The sequence below is a fragment of the Mizuhopecten yessoensis genome, unplaced genomic scaffold (assembly GCF_002113885.1).
Source record: "Mizuhopecten yessoensis strain PY_sf001 unplaced genomic scaffold, ASM211388v2 scaffold11143, whole genome shotgun sequence".
In the NCBI taxonomy this organism is placed as follows: Eukaryota; Metazoa; Mollusca; class Bivalvia; order Pectinida; family Pectinidae; genus Mizuhopecten; species Mizuhopecten yessoensis.
Window position 1 is genome coordinate 1954574 of NW_018408901.1, and position 22441 is coordinate 1977014.

Here is a 22441-nt window from a genome sequence, read left to right on the forward strand (position 1 = left end):
TAATTGGTTTGAAAATAGATAAATATATTTTTTTTCACAAGGGGGGTACTTTTTATGCAGGGGGTACATTTTATGCAGGTATAAAAAGTATCCGGATACTTTTTGGTAGGGGGGTACTTTTTATGCATGACACCGGTGAGCCTTGACCACTGACCTGACTGGAGACCCTACTAATATATAGACAATGGAGGATTAATCCCCTATTGTTTAGAGTATAAGTAGTGGACTCCTTATTTGGGCAACACCCTTAGGCATAATTATATAGATATTCAAACTGCTGCCAAGGGAAAGCCATAGAAAATCATAGTTGAAGGGATGGTTGATATAAGAAGGAAATCCCATATGAAATAGAGGAAAATCTTCAAAAACCTTGGTCCAGATTAATTTTGGACACAGAAAAAAGGGTGTTGCCCGGGCAACTAGGGCAACACTCCTGGGTCCGCCACTGACTGAAGAAATAAAAAAACACCAAGTTTCATATCCTGTGATATGGATGGATTTATTATGTAACGTAAACTATAAATATAATGTAAGTGTATAAACTTGTACTTCACCATAGCAAAATTTGCAAAGGTTGTCTTGCATTATATAAAGCATAGTGCTGAGTGTTCTGTATTTCTTTCTTTGGAAGCAATCCATTGTACCTATCATGTCATAACATGATTTGTATGTTGCAAAAGGAATGAAAAAAACAAAACAAAAAACATTTCGGGATTTGAAAACAAGTTTATAGCTCCTGGTGTAACATGAATTATCAATACACTATTTTTCTAAAAAGATAAACAAACATCAACAACAACACACAAAAGTATTCAAGGGTAAAATCATCCAAAATAAACAGAAAGGTACGTATACATCTATATGGTATGAAAGGACATTTTTACAATATTGCAGGATAAGTAAGCTAATTATAAATGTAAAGATTCTTAGAGCACCGCAAGGGCGAAAGTAGGTATTCTAAATATTCACAAAAAATGTGTTTATAAAAGAACAAGGGGCATTAACAATGCATAAAGAGAAGAATGAGGCTCAATTTATTACCTGAGATTCTGCCATCCCATGATACATACGGGTAAGTATAGCAAGTTTCATGAATACAGGTACTGTAATAGGACTGGTGAAATAGTAAAAAAGTTCCACTCTCAACAAAATATTCTCGAATTATGCTCTGGGTAAAAAAACCTCTTTTGATACCAAAAGACAATGAAGAAGAAGAAGGAATTTAAAATCACTACATTTAATCCTTTCACCACTGTAGACCAAAATGGACTCATCCAGATCAATGCCTGGTAGAGTTTACTAAAGTTGCATAGGGGTGAAAGGGTTAACTGTTAGATACGAGTTGAGCTTTGTATACCGGTACCAAGGAACAAGATAAAAATAGTTATGAAGTGGGAACAAAGTTGACTTACAACAAGGGCCTAGTATATTTGTTTTAATTCAATCCCCAAATGTACAAAATATGTCATAATGAATTGGGTGATGGCCCAGAATATTAAGGAGAAAATAATAAAAATTGCCAAGTGTATACACAGGAATATGGCTTTGTAGTGTCCCTACTTTCCAGTGTCTGCGACATTAACAGAACAGTTTGATCCCTATGATACCCTCGTGTCCGTCCCTCATGAACACGTACCACCCTGCCTGTCCGTGGCCTGGATGTTTAGCCTGTATGTCTGAGTCACCTGGTAAGTACACTGGCAAAAATGAGCGTGGCCCATAGCCGAGGAAGGGTAGCACGCCCCTTAGTCTAGCATCATAGTCCACCTGGAACACATGTTCCCTGTAGTCTTCTGCCGTCTCCTTGGAATGACTCCATCCAAACAGCACCCCAACTACCACAGATAAAACAAACGACTTTATCAATTTCATGTCAACTAATGTGGTAAACTGTTATGTAATGAATAAATGTTGTTTACCTTGATGAAAAATGAAGCATGTCTGTTTTACACTAGTGTAATACTATAATTTATAAATGTTGTTTACCTTCATGACAAATGAAGGGTGTCTGTTTCACACAGGTGCAATACTATAATATATAGATGTTGTTTACCTTGATAACCAATGAAGCGTGTCTGTTTCACACTAGTGTAATACTATAATTTATAAATGTTGTTTGCCTTGATGACCAATGAAGTGTGTCTGTTTTACACTAGTGTAATACTATAATTTATAAATGTTGTTTACCTTGATGACTAATGAAGTGTGTCTGTTTTACACTAGTGTAATACTATAATTTATAAATGTTGTTTACCTTCATGACTAATGAAGTGTGTCTGTTTCACACTAGTGAAATAATCTATAAATGTTGTTTACCTTGCTGACTAATGTAGCATGTCTGTTTTATACTAGTGCAATACTTTTATTTATAAATGTTGAATACCTTGCTGACCAATGAAGCGTGTCTGTTTCACACTAGTGTAATACTATAATTTATAAATGTTGTTTACCTTCATGACTAATGAAGTGTGTCTGTTTCACACTAGTGAAATAATCTATAAATGTTGTTTACCTTGCTGACTAATGTAGCATGTCTGTTTTATACTAGGGCAATACTTTTATTTATAAATGTTGAATACCTTGCTGACCAATGAAGCATGTCTGTTTCACACTAGTGAAATAACCTATAAATGTTGTTTACCTTGCTGACTAATGTAGCATGTCTGTTTTATACTAGTGTAATACTTTTATTTATAAATGTTGAATACCTTGCTGACCAATGAAGCATGTCTGTTTCACACTAGTGTAATACTATAAATTATTGATGTTGTTCACCTTGCTGACTAATTAAGCGTGTCTGTTTCACACTATTGTAATAATCTATAAATGTTGTTTACCTTGACGACTAATGAAGCATGTCTGTTTCACACTAGTGAAATAATCTATAAAAGTTGTTTACCTTGCTGACTAATGAAGCATGTCTGATTCACACTAGTGTAATAATCTATAAATGTTGTTTAACTTGCTGACTAATGAAGCATGTCTGTTTCACACTAGGGTAATAATCTATAAATGTTGTTTAACTTGCTAACTAATGAAGCATGTCTGTTTCACACTAGTGTAATAATCTATAAATGTTGTTTAACTTGCTAACTAATGAAGCATGTCTGTTTCACACTAGTGTAATAATCTATAAATGTTGTTTACCTTGCTGACTAATGAAGCATGTCTGTTTCACACTAGTGAAATAATCTTTAAATGTTGTTTACCTTGACGACTAATGAAGCATGGCTGTTTTACACTAGTGTAATAATCTATAAATGTTGTTTACCTTGCTGACTAATGAAGCATTTCTGTTTCACACTAGTGTAATAATCTATAAATGTTGTTTAACTTGCTAACTAATGAAGCATGTCTGTTTCACACTAGTGAAATAATCTTTAAATGTTGTTCACCTTGCTGACTAATGAAGCATGTCTGTTTCACACTAGTGAAATATTCTTTAAATGTTGTTTACCTTGACGACTAATGAAGCATGTCTGTTTTACACTAGTGTAATAATCTATAAGTGTTGTTTACCTTGCTGACTAATGAAGCATGTCTGTTTCACACTAGTGTAATAATCTATAAATGTTGTTTACCTTGCTGCCTAATGAAGCATGTCTGTTTTACACTAGTGAAATAATCTATAAATGTTGTTTACCTTGCTGCCTAATGAAGCATGTCTGTTTCACACTAGTGAAATAATCTATAAATGTTGTTTACCTTGCTGCCTAATGAAGCATGTCTGTTTCACACTAGTGAAATAATCTTTAAATGTTGTTTACCTTGACGACTAATGAAGCATGTCTGTTTTACACTAGTGCAATAATCTATAAGTGTTGTTTACCTTGCTGCCTAATGAAGCATGTCTGTTTTACACTAGTGAAATAATCTATAAATGCTGTTTACCTTGCTGACTAATGAAGCATGTCTCGGTACCATAACCTGGCAGAGTTACAGCCATGAGGATCTCAATGGTAGTCATCAATCTGAAATTTTACATAAAAACATCATAGAAAGATCTTAAAAAAAACGGTTCTTCATTACTATTTGGACTGAGGAACCACTTACATATACCTTTGAGAAAATTTGATATTTAAAATGTTAACTTTGTAATTCTTTTTTTCAATTCATTTTTGGATTTTACATGAAATCTCTTAAAATATACATATATCTTCAGAAAAAAACCTTACGTCGTAAAAAATCAAAAAGCAGCATGAATGTGTTTCTTTTGATTTTGGGCAGGCTTCACAATGGTGTCCCTATACATTTACTTTGGGGAAATAACTGGGTCTGTCTCGCCCCTGTTACAAAAGCAACATTTGTAATGGAATTTTTTTACAACATTTGTAATGTAATTTTCGCTTTACATTTTACTTTATGATAATATAACCAAATTAATACCATGCATAAATAATAGTACAGTGCTACTTCAATGTCTTCTTTTTACTACACACTATTTATTCTATACTATACAATTATGGACTTTTGTGCTGGTGAATATGATATGAGGCGAAGCGGAGGTCAATATCATTTTTAAGTCACCTGAGCTTAATATATAGTTCCTATTGCTCTCCGTCTTCGTCCATGCGTCGTCCGTAAACATTTTACATTTTCAACTTGTGCTGAAATACTGGCTAAGGGATTTCATTAATATTTCATGGGAAGGTTACTGACATCTCCCTGACCAAGTGTTTCAGGTCGATCAGAAATCCAATATGGCCGCCACGGCCGCCATTTTGAAAAACTATTTCAAACTTAAAGTCAAGTTCTGCTGGGCCGATTGAACTGAAACTTAGTAGGAATGATCGAGTCATGATCCTGACAGAGTGTTGCTATTTTTCGGGTCAATCAGAAATCCAATATGGCCGCCATGGCCGCCATTTTGAAAAACTATTTCAAACTTAAAGTCAAGTTCTACTGGGTCGATTGAACTGAAACTTAATATGAATGATTGACTCATGGTCCTGACAAAGTGTTGTTATTTTTTGGGCCGATCAGAAATCCAATATGGCCGTCTTGGCTGCCATTTTGAAAAACTATTTCAAACTTAAGTTAAATTCTGCTGGGCCGATTGAACTGAAACTTTGTAGGAATGATCGACTCATGGTCCTGACAAAGTGTTGTTATTTTTCGGGTCGATCAGAAATACAATTTGGCTGCCATGGCTGCTATTTTGAAAATAACTATTTCAAACTTAAAAGCAAGTTCTAATAGGCCGATCTAACTGAAACTTGGTCTAGGAGTGATCAGCTCATGGACCTGACAAACTTAAGTTAATGTTATACTTAACTATTGTTTACTCAAATTGGTACATATTTCAACAACAAAAATAAATACTGTAGGACTCATGTGACCGTTAAGGCCCATCAGTCTCTTGTTTCAGGTTCATATCACATCATATTTATCAGCACAAAAGCCCATAACTATTTTATTACATGCTTCAACAATACAATTTTGTATTGTTAACCTTGACCGGGATGAGCCTTCATGTAAAATTCGGGGTTGAATCAAATAGTTCGGCATCGTAGCTCTTGAAAGACACTGTCAGGGATCTTTTCCTTAAGATAAGCATGGAGAATATTTCTAAACATTTTCTTCAGGTTGGTAGGTATGGATTGTGAGAAGTTCTTTTTACACAACCAATAGCCACGGGCCAGGTGAGCTAACAATGTAATAGAAACGGAACAATTTGGTAAGCTGCCAAAAAGGTATTAAATTTATAAGTCTTCATTTTGAATTTATACACAGGGTTTAATATTAAATATTGATGACTTTTTCCCTTCTTTCTCAAGAGTGCAAAACATTTGAGAGGAAGTTGAACTTGTAAAATATCATGCAGCATATGAGTAACACAGTGACAGAGTGATCTAACGTTAGAGAAAGGCTGATCACATACTTTGGTCCATTCAGGTCTGAGGGTACCAGCATCACAACTGCTATGTTATCCAGAGAAATTGCTGCCCTGTACACTTTCTTTCCATTCCTCATTTCTTCCTGGGTGCCAGTGACTTTTATTCTCTCTCTACCTTTGCAGATCATTGTTCCTTCCTTGTTCAGAGTGAGTGGAGTGCTTGATCAACAAAATGAATTAATTTCATCATGACAAGAGGCCCAATGGGCCTGCATCACTCACCTGGTATAAATCTCACACTTGTAACCTTTAAAGTGATCTAAAATAAAGCTACAGGCAAAATATCAGTATTTATGATTAAAATTCATTCAAAAGAACCAGTTTTTTTTTTTAAAACATTTCACTTCTGTGATTGAAAGTCGAACAAAGTCATTATGTTGAACACATTTTATAGCCTTTCATCTCAGGATGCAACTTGCAAAGTATCAACATCCTGGGACCCATGGTTATTCAGAAGAGGTCGATTCAAGTTTTTAAACAAATTTGACCCCTGTGACCTTGAATATAATTGAAGGTCATTCATTTGAACAAACTTAATAGCCCTTTCTCTCGGCATGCTACTGGTCAAATATTATCAGCCTGGACATTTTGGTTATTGAGAAGAAGGTGTTTAAAGTTTTTAACATATTTGACCACAGTGACCTTGAAAATGGGTGAAGGTCATTCATTTGAACAAACTTAATAGCCCTTTATCTCGGCATGCTACTGGTCAAATATTATCAGCCTGGACATTTTGGTTATTGAGAAGAAGTTGTTTAAAGTTTTTAACATATTTGACTCTTGTGACCTTGAATATGTGTGAATGTCATTTATTTGAACAAACTTTGTAGCCCTTTATCTAAGCATGCTACTGGCCAAATATCATCACCCTGGGAATTTTGATTATTCAGAAGTGGTTATTGAGAAGAAGTTGTTTAAAGTTTTTAACATATTTGACCCCTGTGACCTTGAATATAGGTGAAGGTCATTCATTTGAACAACCTTAATAGCCCTTTATCTCGGCATGCTACTGGTCAAATATTGTCAGCCTGGACATTTTGGTTATTGAGAAGAAGGTGTTTAAAGTTTTTAACATATTTGACTCTTGTGACCTGGAATATGTGTGAATGTCATTTATTTGAACAAACTTTGTAGCCCTTTATCTAAGCACGCTACTGGCCAAATATCATCACCCTGGGCATTTTGGTTATTGAAAAGAAGTTGTTTAAAGTTCTTTTAAGACAATTGACCCCTGTGACCTTGAATATATTTGAAGGTCATTCATTTGTACCATCTTTGTAGCCCTTCATCCAAGCATACTTCTGGCCAAATATCATCTCCCTGGGCAGTTTGGTTATCGAGAAGATGTTTAAAGTTTTTAACATATTTGACCCCAGTGACCTTGAAAATGGGTGAAGGTCATTAATTTTAACAAACTTTGTAGCCCTTCATCTCAGTTTGCTTTTGGCCAGATATCATAACCCTAGGCCTTTCGGATATTAAGAAGAAGTCGTTTAAAGTAAAATATGATGCCGGACGCCGAACGGATGCCGCGCCACGGCATAAGCTCACTTGGCACTTTGTTTGATTAAATAAGTGAAGGTATTGTGCATGCTTATTAACTTGATAGAACAGCTATGTTTAAGGCAGGTTCAGTGGTATCCACCATCATGACAACGATATGTGGGCCCTGGCAGTCATAACTGATATGAATGCCAGCTGAACTAGGGTGCCATAGAGTGGTAAATATAGAATGTTCGGGGCACAGATAAATACTAATTATCACTATGACATTATCATGACAACTTACCCTTTGAACTCTGCAGATAGAACTACAGGAAGTGAATATAGCACCTGGTCATGGTCAGCTGGTACAGGACTAAATTTGATCCCACGATCCGTGCTCACCACCAGGACATTGCCTATGAGTTCAAGGTCACGTGTTCCTGCAAATTCATCACCCTCTAACTCTCCCTGGGACTTCTCCTTGCTCCAGCTCCAGATCCTGAAATCATCCAATTAAGGTGAAGGATACCAGTTATGATTGTGAAGAAGAGTAACACTCAGACTTGGAGTATTCGTCTGAGCTTTACTGGCTAAGAGTAACTTCCCCTGTCACGTTTTTCAACCTTTTCGCAAATAACTAATATTTGACACTCATTTTGATATTGTGCTTTCATAATTCTTATATGGCAACATAAGTTTGACCCCCTTAAAATATCTTGTTTTCAAAATCCAAACAAATGCAATTATGGAATATTTCTTTTGAAAAGAACCTTCCAGATCCTGTTATATTTGTAACCTAAAACCAAACCCAAATCCTGAAAGTAAAAGTTGTAAGGAGTTGTGAAAGACACAGCAGTCAATGTAAAAGTAAATTAATATTTCCTATAGAAACATCATGAATTTATCAGCAGGAAAATATGCTCAAATTTGAACATTATATTGATAAACTGTCTACTTTATAATAACAAGAGGCCCATGGGCCTAAATGGTCATCTGACTACAGAGACTCCTTTTAAGGCCCCGTCCCGCTGTCAACGGTGGTTAAACCTGCCTCATTTATATAAAAAATGATTGTTTCTAAATGATGTTTCAACCTGAAATTGTTGTAATCTACTTTTGGCATTAAAGAGTAGTGTGCAAAAGCATGATTTTAGGTAATTTCTTTTCTTGGGGCGGTGCCCTCTCTATCCCCCATGGGTCGAACCAGCCTCATTTATTCAAGAAACGATTATCCTCCTCCCCCCTAATGATATTTCAGACCAATATCCATTTAGGCATTAAGGAGGAATAGCATTTTAAAGCAAATTTATAGTCAAGTTCCACTTTCCAGGCCCTAAAACATCCCCACCAATGGCACAAGTGGTACTGGAGAAGAAGTTTAAAAAGTGTTTTTCAAGATGGCAGCCATCTTGGATTTTAGACCAACCCAGAAAAAAACCCACTTGGTCAGGCAATCTCAGGATCATTTCAGGCAAGTTTGACCTCATTCCCACTGGTGGAGGTTGAGAAGAAGTTTAAAATGTTTTTTCAAGATGGCGGTCATGGTGGCCATCTTGGATTTTGGACTGACCCGAAAAATAACAACACTTGGTCAGGACCATTTCAGGATCATTTCAGGCAAGTTTCAGCTCAATCCCACTGGTGGTATTATTGATATGAGCCATGGGCTTATTGACAGATAAATGCAGTATTTTTAGGTCACCTGAGACAAAGTCTCAAGCTATCGCCTTTTGTCTGGCGTCATCTGTCGTCCGTCTGTAAACAATTTACAGAAACCTTCCATGGCCAAAGGTCAATTAAAATTGTGAATTATATGGTCCCCAGCCCCCAGGGGCATGGCTTAAACAGAGGGTCGGGGCCAAAAAGGGTCAAATTGACTAAAATATCAAAACTCTTTTTCTCACAATCCAGATATGGTAGAATCAAATTCTCTTCATAGATGAAAGGGTCTTAATGTGCTTTTCCAAAATTGTGAATTTCATGACCCTGGGGTCTCACGTTTCCCCCTGGGGAGGGGGTAAACTTTCCTATAGTTTATATAGGGAAATCACATTTTGGACCAACATTTGTTTAATTTCCACTGGAAGTAATTCAATTTGGGTTAGGATTATCAGTATTGGATTGCAAAATTTATTATGGTTTATATTGGCAAATGATACTTTGGATATTACATGTTGATAACTTGATTGGAATTATAACCCTGAGTTGACAGTTTGATACTTTGAAAATTTTGAGCCAGCCCTATCCCCAAGGGCTGTAGGGTGGGGCCCAAATGAGTCGGTGTGCTAAAAATTCTTCATTTTCCTTGTTTAGAATCAGAGGTGCTAGTTTCAAATACGTTTCAGTCTTAAATCTGTTTGCTAGATATTGAATAAGGTGGTTTTATTTTTTTTGTCACTTTGAATAATATTTCTGTTCATGTTTTGAAAACAAACTAGAGGCCCAATGGGCCTGAATCGCTCACCTGGTATTAATCTCACACTTGTAATCTTAAAAGTGGACTAAAATACAACTACAGGCAGAATATCAGTGTTTGATTCATAAGAACATATTAGAAGATTTAAACATATGACGCCCGTGACCTTGAATGTCGAACAAGGACATTGGGTTGAACAGAGTTTATTAATAGTCTTCTAACCCAGAATGCTTCTAGCAAAATATCGTTACCCTGTACCTTTTGGTTATACAGAACAAATCATTTAAAGATTTAAACATGCATTGACCACTGAGACCTTGAATATGGGCGAAGGTCATTCATTTGAACAAACTTGGTAGCCCTTCATCCCAGCATGTTAATGGCCAAATATCATCACCCTAGGCCTTTGGGTTATTCAGAAGAAGTTGTTTAAATGTTTTTAACATATTTAACCCCATTGACTTTGAATATGATTCAAAGTCATTTATGTGAACAAACTTGGTAGACCTCTATTAAAGCACGCTACTGGTCAAATAGCATCATTCTAGACCTCTTGGTTATTGAGAATAAGTTGTTTAAAGGTTGTTAACATATTTGACCCCTGGGACCTTGAATAAAGGTAAAGGTAACTCATTTTTACAAAACTTAGTAGTTCTTTATCCTAGCATGATACTGGCCAAATATCATGCATTATTCTAGGCCTTTGGGTTATTCAGATGAAGTTGTTTAAATGTTTTAACATATCTGACCTCTGTGACCTTGAAAATGTGCAAAGGTCATTCATTTGAACAAACTTGATAGCCCTCTATTACAGCATACTAGTGGTCAAATAGCATCGTTCTAGACCTCTTGGTTATTCAAAAGAAGTTGTTTAAAGGATTTAAACATATTTGACCCCTGGGACCTTGAATAAAGGTAAAGGTAACTCATTTTTACAAAACTTAGTAGCTCTTTATCCTAGCATGATACTGGCCCAATATCATGCATTATTCTAGGCCTTTGGGTTATTCAGATGAAGTTGTTTAAATGTTTTAACATATCTGACCTCTGTGACCTTGAAAATGTGCAAAGGTCATTCATTTGTACAAAATTGGGAGACCTCTATTACAACACGCTACTGGTCAATTAGTATCATCCTAGGCCTCTTGGCTATTGAGAAGAAGTTGTTTAGTTTTTAACATATTTAACCCCACTGACTTTGAATATGATTCAAAGTCATTTATTTGAACAAAACTTGGTAGCCCTTCATCCCAGTATGTTATTGGCCAAATATCATCTCCCTAGGCCTTTGGGTTATTCAGATGAAGTTGTTTAAATGTTTTAAACATATTTGACCCCTGTGATCTTGAATAAAGGTAAAGGTCATTCATTTTTACAAAACTTAGTAGCTCTTTATCCTAGCATGATACTGGCCAAATATCATGCATTATTCTAGGTCTCTTAGTAATTCAGAAGAAGTTGTTTAAAAGATTTTAACATATTTGACCCCATTGACCTTGAATATGATTCAAAGTCATTTATTTGAACAAAACTTGGTAGCCCTTCATCCCAGCATGTTACTGGCCATATATTATCACCCTAGGCCTCTTGGTTATTCAGAAGAAGTTGTTTAAATGTTTTAACATATCTGACCTCTGTGACCTTGAAAATGTGCAAAGGTCATTCATTTGAACAAACTTGGTAGCCCTCTATTACACCATGCTACTGGTCAAATAGCATCATTCTAGGCCTCTTGGTTATTGAGAAGTTGTTTAAAGGTTGTTAACATATTTGACCCCTGTGACCTTGAATATAAGTCAAGGTCATTCATTTGAACAAACTTGGTAGACCTCTATTACAGCACGCTACTGGTCAAATAGCATCATCCTAGGCCTCTTGGTTATTGAGAAGAAGTTGTTTAAAGGTTTTAAACATATTTGACCCCTGTGACCTTGAATATAGGTAAAGGTCATTCATTTTTACAAAACTTAGTAGATCTTTATCCTAGAATGATACTGGCCAAATATCATGCATTATCCTAGGTCTCTAAGTGATTCAGAAGAAGTTGTTTAAAATATTTTTTAAGACAATTGACCCCTGTGACTTTGAAAATAAGTGAAGGTAATTTATTTGAACAAACTTGGTAACCCTTCATATCAGCATGCTACTGGCCAAATATCATCACCCTGGGAATTTTGATTATTCAGAAGTGGTTATTGAGAAGAAGTTGTTTAAAGTTTTTAACATATTTGACCCCTGTGACCTTGAATATGGGTGAAGGTCATTCATTTGAACAAACTTTGTAGCCCTTCATTTCAGCATGCTACTGGCCAAATATCATCACCCTGGGCATTTTGGTTATTCAGAAGAAGTTGTTTTAAGTTTTTTTTAAGATAATTGACCCCTGTGACCTTGAATATATATGAAGGTCATTCATTTGAACAAACTTGGTACCCTTTCATCCAAGCATGCTACTGGCCAAATATCATCACCCTGGGCAGTTTGGTTATCGAGAAGAAGATGTTTAAAGTTTTTAACATATTTGACCCCTGTGACCTTGAAAATAGGTGAAAGTCATTTATTTGAACAAACTTAGTAGCCCTTTATCGCAGTTTGCTTCTGGCCAAATATCATCACCCTAGGTCACCCTAAGTCGTTTAAAGTAAAATATTGACACTGGACACCGGACGTTGCACCACGGCATAAGCTCACTTGGCACTTCGTGCCAGGTGAGCTAAAAACAACTCTCTGTATAAATATATCAGAAATCAGGTGACCGTGAAGGCCCGTGGGCTTCTTGTTATATTATAAACTTATAAGCTGTCATACTATAAACTTCCTATTTTGCAGTATTAACACTTCAGCATTATGTGAGAAGTTTTACCTGCTGTTAAAGGAAATGCCAAATAGCTGGCTACCGAACAAAAACATTCGTGATATATCAGCACAGGATGAGGTACTGGAAGGACAACAGTTGACACGTTCAATTTCTAATTCTTTCATTTTCTTGATATTTGTCACTTTGAACTGTGTATCTGATCTGGAAAAGAAAGTCATACAACATGACTCAGTTTAATCTGAATAATATGGATTTGATCCTTTATTTACATGATCGTCAATTATAAAATGTATGTGCGCATTATCTATAATGATCATTTTGGACAAGTTTTTTTTCTAGATGCAATATTCTCAAATCTGATTTATAATAGAGCTTCAGTAAACTTTAAAAGTTGATTAATATAATTTTTCATTCGCTACCACAAGAAGTCTAGCAATGATCACCAGACATAAATCTCTGTTTTAAAGTGTCAGTACTATTAATCATTGACTGGGCCTCGTCAGTTCTGGGAGGGGGTCTATATAGATTTATTTTTTTCCAAAAAAGGGAGAAGGGTGCTTATAGGGAGAGGAGCGCTAATTATGGCAAAAGACGGTACGAGGCTAAGTTCAATTTCAACATGATTGTTTGAAAGGAAGGCTATGGAAATGGTACAATATACATTTGCTGACTTTGTAGGAGGGAAACAAGAATACATGTTTCCCTGAGATTACTTGTTTATCATTAGGTCTACTCTCGATTTCACTTGCTTGTGGACTCACTTTCTTGATGAATATACATGTACTTGTACTAGAATCTCAGATGTCATAACTCATTTTGATGCGTTTTTGTGCCAGATACAGGAAAAGTCTAGACTACATGCTCTAAAACAAATTGCACTTTGCTGATGTTATACAAATAGATGAAGAATTTTATGTAATATAATTGGTCCTTACTTTCGTTGGATGATGCATAAATAAAATAGGTATGACTCAAGGAATTCTGTTGATGACTGTTCATGAAGTCATCCTTCTAAATAAGTCCGTGAGAAATGAAGGAAACAGATATAGACAACAAAAGCTGGGAAATAACATGAATGAACAGTGGAATACTACGATTTTTTATGACTTCAATATTTCAACAATTTTCAAAGATGTTTCTGACATAACGAGCCCTTATACTTATTCTTTTGCAACTCGTAACACCTATTTAACTGGATCCCTTTTTCTCAGAACTAATTTTACAGCCAAATTAGCGAAAAATTGGATTTACATGGAAAATTCAAGCTTTCCAGTACATCACGTTACAAAAAGTTGATTAGGGAAAAAAAAATTCTTCAGGTCTCTATTTAACAATATAATTTCACTTCAAACTCAGACTGTCTCTCTGAATATGATTAGTGATGTGTTTATTTCAATGTCTTACACTTTGTTGAGAAGGAGGTTTGCTCCCGGAATGGTGTGACACACTTGATTGCGTACTGGAAGGCTAGTCATAGTGGCAGTTTTAAATGGAACCTTGGAGGCAAGAAAGGCGTCCCTGGATTCAAGATCCATAGTCTGTAATGTTAAAGGAAGGTTGAGTCAGTGATATTGACGACAGTGGATGTCATGGTAAAGGAAGGTTGAGGCAGTGATATTGACGACAGTGGATGTCGGGGTAAAGGAAGGTTGAGTCACTGATATTGACGACAGTCGATGTCTTGGTAAAAGAAGGTTGGGTCAGTGATATTGACAACAGTAAATGTCATGGTAAAGAAATGTTGAGTCAGTGATATTGCCGACAGGGGATGTCATGTAAAGAAAGGTTGAGTCAGTGTTATTGACGACAGTGGATGTAATGGTAAAGAAAGGTTGAGTCAGTGTTATTGACGACAGTGGATGACATGGTAAAGGAAGGCTGAGTCAGTGATATTGGCGACAGTGGATGTCATAGTAAAGGAAGGTTGAGTCAGTGTTATTGACGACAGTGGATGTCGGGGTAAAGGAAGGTTGAGGCAGTGATATTGACAACAGTGAATGTCATGGTAAAGAAAGGGTGAGTCAGTGATATTGACGACAGGGGAGGTCATGGTAAGAAAGGTTGAGTCGGTGATATTGACGACAGAGGATGTCATGGTAAAGAAGGGTTGCGTCAGTGATATTGACCACAGTGGATGTCATGGTAAAGAAGGGTTGCGTCAGTGATATTGACGGCAGTGGATGTCATGGGAAAGGAAGGTTGAGTCGGTGATATTGACGACAGTGGATGACATGGTAAAGGAAGGTTGAGTCACTGATATTGACGACAGTGGATGACATGGTAAAGGAAGGCTGAGTCAGTGATATTGCCGACAGGGGATGTCATGTAAAGAAAGGTTGAGTCAGTGTTATTGACGACAGTGGATGTCATAGTAAAGGAAGGTTGAGGCAGTGATATTGACAACAGCAGATGTCATGGTAAAGGAATGTTGAGTCGGTGATATTGACAACAGTAAATGTCATGGTAAAGAAATGTTGAGTCAGTGATATTGACGACAGTGGATGTCTTGTCTACATTTACAACTGATAGAAGATGGTTCAGTAAAAGATATAGACTAGTAAAATCTACTACGTGTAACTGAGCGAGTCGGGATACCTCCCACAATTACTCATGATTTCCTCACTCCTGACTCATCGGATAAACCTACTAGGAGTACTAGTTGGTAAACATGTTTGGTTACCCTAGACTTTACATCATTGGTCAATCTTCTAATTATGACATCAAGTAACAAAGCTTCGCGGCGTCATGTTCCATTGTGATGTCGTAGTTCATGGCAATTGTCTGAACACAACACAAATTAAGTATTCCAAACAGAATAAATGGTTTTCTAGATAAAATATCTGAATGCTTTGGAAAAAAAGGTCCCCAAACTCGTGATGATTAATCATCATATTTATCTAACTCTCGTCAGCTAATTTTTAAATTGTTAAAGACACTCGGTAAACCTTTTGCCTTTACACAATTTGCAATGATAACCCACCATCACTTGTTGGGGAATCTCCCGGTAAATATATCAGTCATGGGCTAAGATTTAATGACATTTTTAATAGAAAAAATATCTATTTATGTAGAAATACATACAGTGAAATTTAATGGATGAAAAGGATTTACAGCAATGTTAATGACATTTTTAATGGAAAAAATATCTATTTATGTAGAAATACATATAGTGAAATTTAATGGATGAAAAGGATTTACAGCAATGTATCATCTTATTTACTTACCCATAAGTACTCTTGGGAGTGTGTCGAAGAATGCTTTGTAAAAAATATCAAGAAATTCCCCAACACAGCAATGTGTGTGAGAACAAGCCTGTACATCTCTGGGTGGGCTGAATATTGCAAGTTTAAAGTTGCCGGTTTTTCATATGAATATTTAACTTCTCTTGGAGGTGCTTTTCTCCCTCTTAGATTATACTTTTGTGCCCATGAATTTAATTTACTTTTTTCATATCTGTTGAATTCTCTCCGTTTGTAAGCAAATTGCTGGACTTGTGAACATATCCACTGTCAAATCAAAATGACAAAAAAGGATTAAAAATGGAGTTTATTAAACATTGCACAGATCATAAGGTTATCTCTGATCTAATAACATGCTACTACTTCTCGCAATTTTTTGATGCAACAATATTTGTTACTTTAAACAAGAAGGCCTGGAAATATAAGCAAAACTGAAGTTGAAATAGCCAAATGTTGCTGGTAGTGTACATGGTTAGTCAGGGGTATTTATATGCAATTGGACAAATTCCTATCGGAAAAGAAGAATTTTGAAGAATTTGCTATGTTTCCCATATTGGCCTCTCCCCCCCAAGGGGGATCAGACCCATCGTTTATACAAAATTAAGTCCCCTTCACCCAAGGATGCTTTATACCAAATATGGACAAAATCCTGTCATTCCTACAGAAGAAGAAGGATTTTAAAGAATTTGCTAAATTACCCCTCCCACCCCTCAGGTCCCAGGAGGGTAAGACCCACCATTTATACAAAATTGATTTCTCTTCCCCATAGGATGCTACTGTTCAAATTTGGTCAAAATAACTTCATCCCAACGGAAAAAGGAGGATATTAAAGCTATTTATCTATATCCCTTATTGGGCCCCGCCTCCCTGCCCCAAGGGCATACAAAATGTGTTCCCCCTTCAAACAAGGATGCTTCATAACAAATTTGGACAAAATCCTGTCATTCCTACAGAAAAAGGATTTTGAAGAATTTGCTATATTTCCCCTATTGGGCCCGACCTTCTGCCCCCGGGGGGGTCAGACCCACCGTTTGTACAAAATTAAGTCCTCTTCACCAAAGGATGCTTTAAACCAAATACCAAAATTTGTCCATCATAGTTGACTTACTGTTTACTGTTCTCATAACTGAAACTTTATACAGGTATGATATTCAGCAGTTTAATACTCACATTTACATCAACCACACGCTGCTTTGCTAAGCACAAATCTATGAACTTTTGTGCATCCTCTCTTAGTAAAATGTTATCGGGTGACATTGATCCATAGGTTCTTGCCACGGATTCTTTAGCCTCCTGAAACACCAACCATAGAGTTATCAGAAGCAAAATGTTTCAGTGATTTGCTTACATAAATATCAAGGACACGCTGATTTTCTTTGCATAAATAGTAAATCTTAATTGGCATCATGATAGTACTATTCTCCCACTGAACCTTGTACAAAGGTATTGAAGACTTTTTTCTGAGTGTCATGAAATGATAACCAAAGACGGCAATGAAATATAATAATCTTTTTTGCAAAGGTTTATGTTTTTATTTATTTCATTCCAAATGGCCCACTCACATGTGAGCTAATATTTTTATACTCTAGTCATTAATTTATTTTTTAAAAAACAAGAGGCTCAATGGGCCTGCATCGCTCACCTGGTATTAGTTTCACAATTGTAGCCTTAAAAGTGAACTAAAATAAAGCTACAGGCAAAATATCAGTATTTATGACAATAAGAAATTCAAAAGAACCTGTTATAAATCCTGTTAAAAGATTTAAACCCATTTGCCCCTGTGACTTTGAAAGTCGAACGAAGTCATTATGTTGAACAAACTTTATAGCCCTTCATCTCAGCATGCAATTTGCAAAATATCACACTAGACCTTTTGTTTATTGAGATTAGGTCATTTATGGGTATACACATTTGACCAAAAAATACCTTGAAAGTGGGTCAAGGTCATTCAAATTAAAACACTTGATAGCCCTTCATCTAAGCATGTTACTGGCCAAATATCAACACTTTTAGCTTTTTCGTTATTCAAAAGAAGTTGTTTAAAAGTTTAAAACATATTTGACACCTATGACCTTGAATAAACGTCAAGGTCATTCATTTGAACAAACTTAGTAGCCCTTCATCCCAGCATGTTATGGGCCAAATATCAACATTCTGAGCCATTTGGTTATTGAGAAGAAATTGTTTAAAGATTTTATACATATTTGACCCCCGTGACCTTGAATATGAGTCATATTGATTCATTTGAACAAACTTTGTAGCTGTTCATGCCAGCATGTTACTGGCCAAATATCATCATCCTGGGCCTTTTGGTTATGTAGAAGTTTTTTTGTTTTTTTAACATATTTGACCACTGTGACCTTGAAAATGAGCGAAGGTCATTCATTTGAACAAGAAATAATAATAATAATTTGAGGTTCTTACATATGTATATACCGCTTTATCACAACTTAGTTCATAGGCTGTCTCAAGGCGGTTCACAAATTAACAAACTTGGTAAGTCCTTCATCCCAGCATGCTACTGGCTAAATATCATCACCCTAGGCGTCTTGGTTATTCAGAAGAAGTAGTTTAAAGTAAAAAGTTGACGCTGGACGTACGCCGCACCATGGCATAATATAAGCTCACTAGGCCCTTTAGACCAGGTGAGCTAATGAATATATAAATCGTACATTTTACACAATTAGATGTTTTGCCTTTTATTTAATATGGTATGACTTTTAATAAACCCATCCATTTTTAATGCAGTTCAGTGAAAATGCAAACAAACGTGCCTTCATTGTCCTGTTATAACCTTTCCCCTACTTTAATTTAGAGATTATCTATTGGCCTCTAGGCTAATTGAAGGATAAGTGTGGTATGAATTGTTAGAATCTACGTACCTTGATGCAGTGCTCCCTGAATAACTTGACGATGTTCAATCGGGCCTTTTGTCCGTGAGGACCTGTCCAGATCAGGGTTGCCATATCACTCCCATCAGACATATTCCCTGCTTTTTGCCCGAGCATGAAGTGAACTTTGATTCCATCTTGGTTGTAGACCTCTAGCAGTGTTGGTATCACAAAGGTTGCTGGAAATGTGAAGTATCAACATGGTCATGACAATAACATTTTAAACTTTTCTGTTACAGTTATTGAGTAAGTAGATATTTATGTATGTTTTTGTGAATTTAAGAAAATTTGCATGAATGTTGTATAATTAATAGAGATATTGTTACATAGTAACCGAAACAATAAAACCCTATAACACCAGTCCTGTCAATGGATTATTACATAACATCATTAAAGATATAACTAACAAATTAAACCAAACAAACGTACAGGGCTTGGTATAGATGTTGTAAATTGAAAGTTGTCACCCTTGGACCATTAGCTGTAAATATTTTATAAATTGATTATGATTATATAAATATTACACTCATTAGAGTGTGACAGTGCCTATAGGGTCACCCCAAGGGTATAACTGTCACCAGAGGGGTGACCCTAGGCACTGTACGTCACACTCTAATGAGTGTAGTATTTATTTTATTATACTGAAAGTCCTTAATTAACAAAGTTTTGAAAGTAACAAATACACGTAAATTGCATTTCCATTAACAGTGAACTTTTCAAGCTTTAACAATAAAGTAAGTGTTTTTAATACCATGGCCACTATAACAATTGAATTGTTGACATTGACGAACGGGTTATCAAACAGTTTTTTCCTATCATCATCAGTGATTGTGTCCTTGTGTTTCACTGCCCGGAAACCTCGTCTTTTTCATTTCAATCACAACTGCTTTGTACACTTGTTCGTTTGACGGTACCGGCTGCATGCTTTTAGAGTCCTTATCCGTCAAAAAATTATCCAAATCACCAAACTTGACATATGCAAATCTTGCTATTTTTTACTTCACGTAAGCTCTAACTGGGAATATATGTATAATTTACTTTTCACCTCAACTATTAATGATTAATGTTAATCAAATAACCACTTAGACAACCCTTTGTATGTCCATGATCTTGTCAGAATTTGTTCAAACGCTACTGAGCTGACAGCAGAGGATATTTTCAAGTCCTACAGTCAGTCAGAATAAAATCTGTGTATTTTTTAAAGAAAATATGTAACTGCACAAAGTAGAACCTGTTACATAACAAGCTGTACAACACATGTGGACTAAATGTTTTTATTATCTTCCCGTTGTGACCGAGACAGTCAGGGTCCATACCTCGAGTAGAACTTCTTTGTAAGATCTTTCTTTAATTTAACAAATGTCCTTTTTAACACAGTTCTGGAACACGACAGCAAATCTGCAAGCTCATAGATTATATAGAGTTACAACATCAAACACATAGTTCTAAAATACACCAAGTGCTGTACCCGGGCCATCACAGGCCCCTCCGGCCGAGGCCTTTCCTGGCCTCTATCCTGCGAGGCTCACATTCTCAAACCTCGAATCCCGACTCTCAACTCTGGACTCTCACTCCTAACTCCCATACTACCTATGAAATTTTCCCCAAGTACTTTTAACAATCTATACAAAATTAACTTCTCATGAGTAGGTACCACCCACTGTACAAAAGTAATGAGGCAAGTGCAGCAATTTTAATCTAACTTCTAATCTAACTTTTAAGCTAACATTTCCCTTCCAAAACAAAAATGCTAAATGTACCATATGGCAATGACAGTTATCCTGTCTGATTTGGGGAGTTCACACTCTCGTTCCTATCTCTATGTCATCCATGACAGACCTAGGCCTGGTCACCACTAGATGGATAGCCATGTAACATTAACTTCAATTCAACAGTCCCCTTTCAATCAATGCACGGTGTTACCCAAATCGTAATATTTGACCTCAAATGTACTTTTGACCGAAGTGTTGCTCTCTATTGATACCCACTGTCTTACATGTTATACGATGGTGCCATTCTTTATCATTAAGTATCTAATTACAGCCCATTTTGTTACAAACCCTGAAAAACTTAAATAGTAAAAATTCTTTTCCTACAGATCTGTATAATCACATATATTATGTGACATTAATCATATATAGAGCGGGGTCAGGTATAACCAGAGCCAATTATTGAACACAATTTATAAATCACATATATTCTTGGTGTTTTAAGAGCATGTCAACATATCAGTGTTCCGGAGCCCTGAAAATATTGTCCGCTTGCAATGTGGATGAAAAAAACACCCTCTGCATGAAGTTATTGTCTAGCATGTGCTTATTTCCAGGCTTCCAGGCTTTTTTTTGCATATTTACATGTATATAGGAAATGAGAGCTAAACCAATGAACATCTATATAAATGGAAAGGACACAACTTATGACAATGAATGCGTAGTTATGGAATAAGAGAAACTATTAGCTAATATATGTAACTATACTCGTCTGAATGCATAAATGCACACGTTTTCGTTGTTAAAAGGTTTCCTTCAAGTGTTCAGTAATACCCGACCACACTCTATATACTTTCCAGTACACCACCCTGAACATTAGGAGGCATGGTAGTCTAGTGGTAGGACGCCGGGCTCGTGATCGAATGGTTGCTGGTTCGAGTCATGTCACAGTACTGTGCAGTATCTTTGAGCAAAATACTTTACTCAGCTGGTTCCAGTCTACTTAGCTGTAAATGAGTATGTGGTTGGGCAGTGCTAGAATTGTTAAATGTGAGTACCAAAATAGCAGCACCAGCTGTATGCTCCCAAGGGAGTTGAGAAAGATATTGGCTGGTTGCAATGGCCCTATAACCCTGGGTAATAATCTGTGAATCGTTTTGAGCATTTAATACCCCTTTAAAAAAAAAAACCACCAGATGATGAGCTCAGTTCCCGGGGTTTTATGCATACCTGCTGCGATGGACTCATTTTCACCATTTCTATCCCATGCTGTCAGAACCTTGGTCGGACTATTGTGCTGATCAAACTGCAAGGCACTGAAATAACAAAACAAAAAAAGGAGATAACTCTTTAACTTCATACAAATAAGAAAATGGAGATAGCTCCTCCTGAACATCGTCTTGACAAAAGGAGGAGATAACTCTTGTTGAAACGTTTCAAAATGATAAATAAGGGGAGGTAACTCCTCCTGAAAATTATTAAAATTATTAAAATCTACTCCATTCTAAAGGATTTATGTTAATGCTAGATGTTAACTACATAAAATCATTAGATATATCAGTTCAGTTCTGTCAGTTTTTAAGGAAAATAATTAAAGTTTACAATGCATTGAAATCAAGTGTAATCCTTATTTATCTTGTGAAGGAATTGAGTATGCTCACTTACCTTATGAAGAGGTTAAGTCTTAGCTTTACTTAACTTGTATAGGAGTTATTCTAATCTCTACTCACCCTGTGTAGGGGTTAGGTCTTATTTTTACTTCTACTATGTAGTAGTTATTCTAACCATTACTTGCCCTGTGTAAGGGTTAAGTCTAATCTTTAATTACCCTGTGTAAGGGTTAAGTGTAATCTTAACTCACCCTGTGTAGGGGTTAAATATAATCTTTAATCACCCTGTGTAGGGGTTAAGTGTAATCTTTACTTGCCCTGTGTAAGGGTTGAATATAATCTTTACTCACCCTGTGTAGGGGTTAAGTGTAATCTTT

At 36.1% G+C, this 22441-nt stretch overlaps 1 protein-coding gene across 1 annotated transcript; it reads right to left on the bottom strand.

Moving 5' to 3' along the window:
• Nucleotides 1-710: 710 nt before the first annotated feature.
• Nucleotides 711-22290, bottom strand: LOC110466733. The gene is made up of 11 exons (XM_021523454.1): nucleotides 22283-22290; nucleotides 21685-21770; nucleotides 18737-18924; nucleotides 17025-17147; nucleotides 15840-16121; nucleotides 14020-14153; nucleotides 12661-12816; nucleotides 7686-7880; nucleotides 5882-6055; nucleotides 3892-3971; nucleotides 711-1835 (listed from the first exon to the last, which is right to left on the bottom strand). Exons 3-11 carry the CDS (start codon nucleotides 18860-18862, stop codon nucleotides 1579-1581), a joined length of 1527 nt encoding a protein of 508 aa, XP_021379129.1. The 5' UTR covers nucleotides 18863-18924; nucleotides 21685-21770; nucleotides 22283-22290; the 3' UTR covers nucleotides 711-1578.
• Between the last annotated feature and the right edge of the window lie 151 nt (nucleotides 22291-22441).

What these genes read in the sequence shown, in the direction of transcription:
- LOC110466733 (XM_021523454.1), bottom strand. Translation starts at nt 18,862, where the DNA reads ATGCTCGGGCAAAAAGCAGGGAATATGTCTGATGGGAGTGATATGGCA. An exon ending in TCAGGGAGCACTGCATCAAG is followed by an intron (nt 17,148 to 18,736) that starts GTACGTAGATTC and finishes TTGGTGTTTCAG; the next exon opens with GAGGCTAAAGAATCCGTGGC. An exon ending in AACCTCCTTCTCAACAAAGT is followed by an intron (nt 12,817 to 14,019) that starts GTAAGACATTGA and finishes TTTCTTTTCCAG; the next exon opens with ATCAGATACACAGTTCAAAG.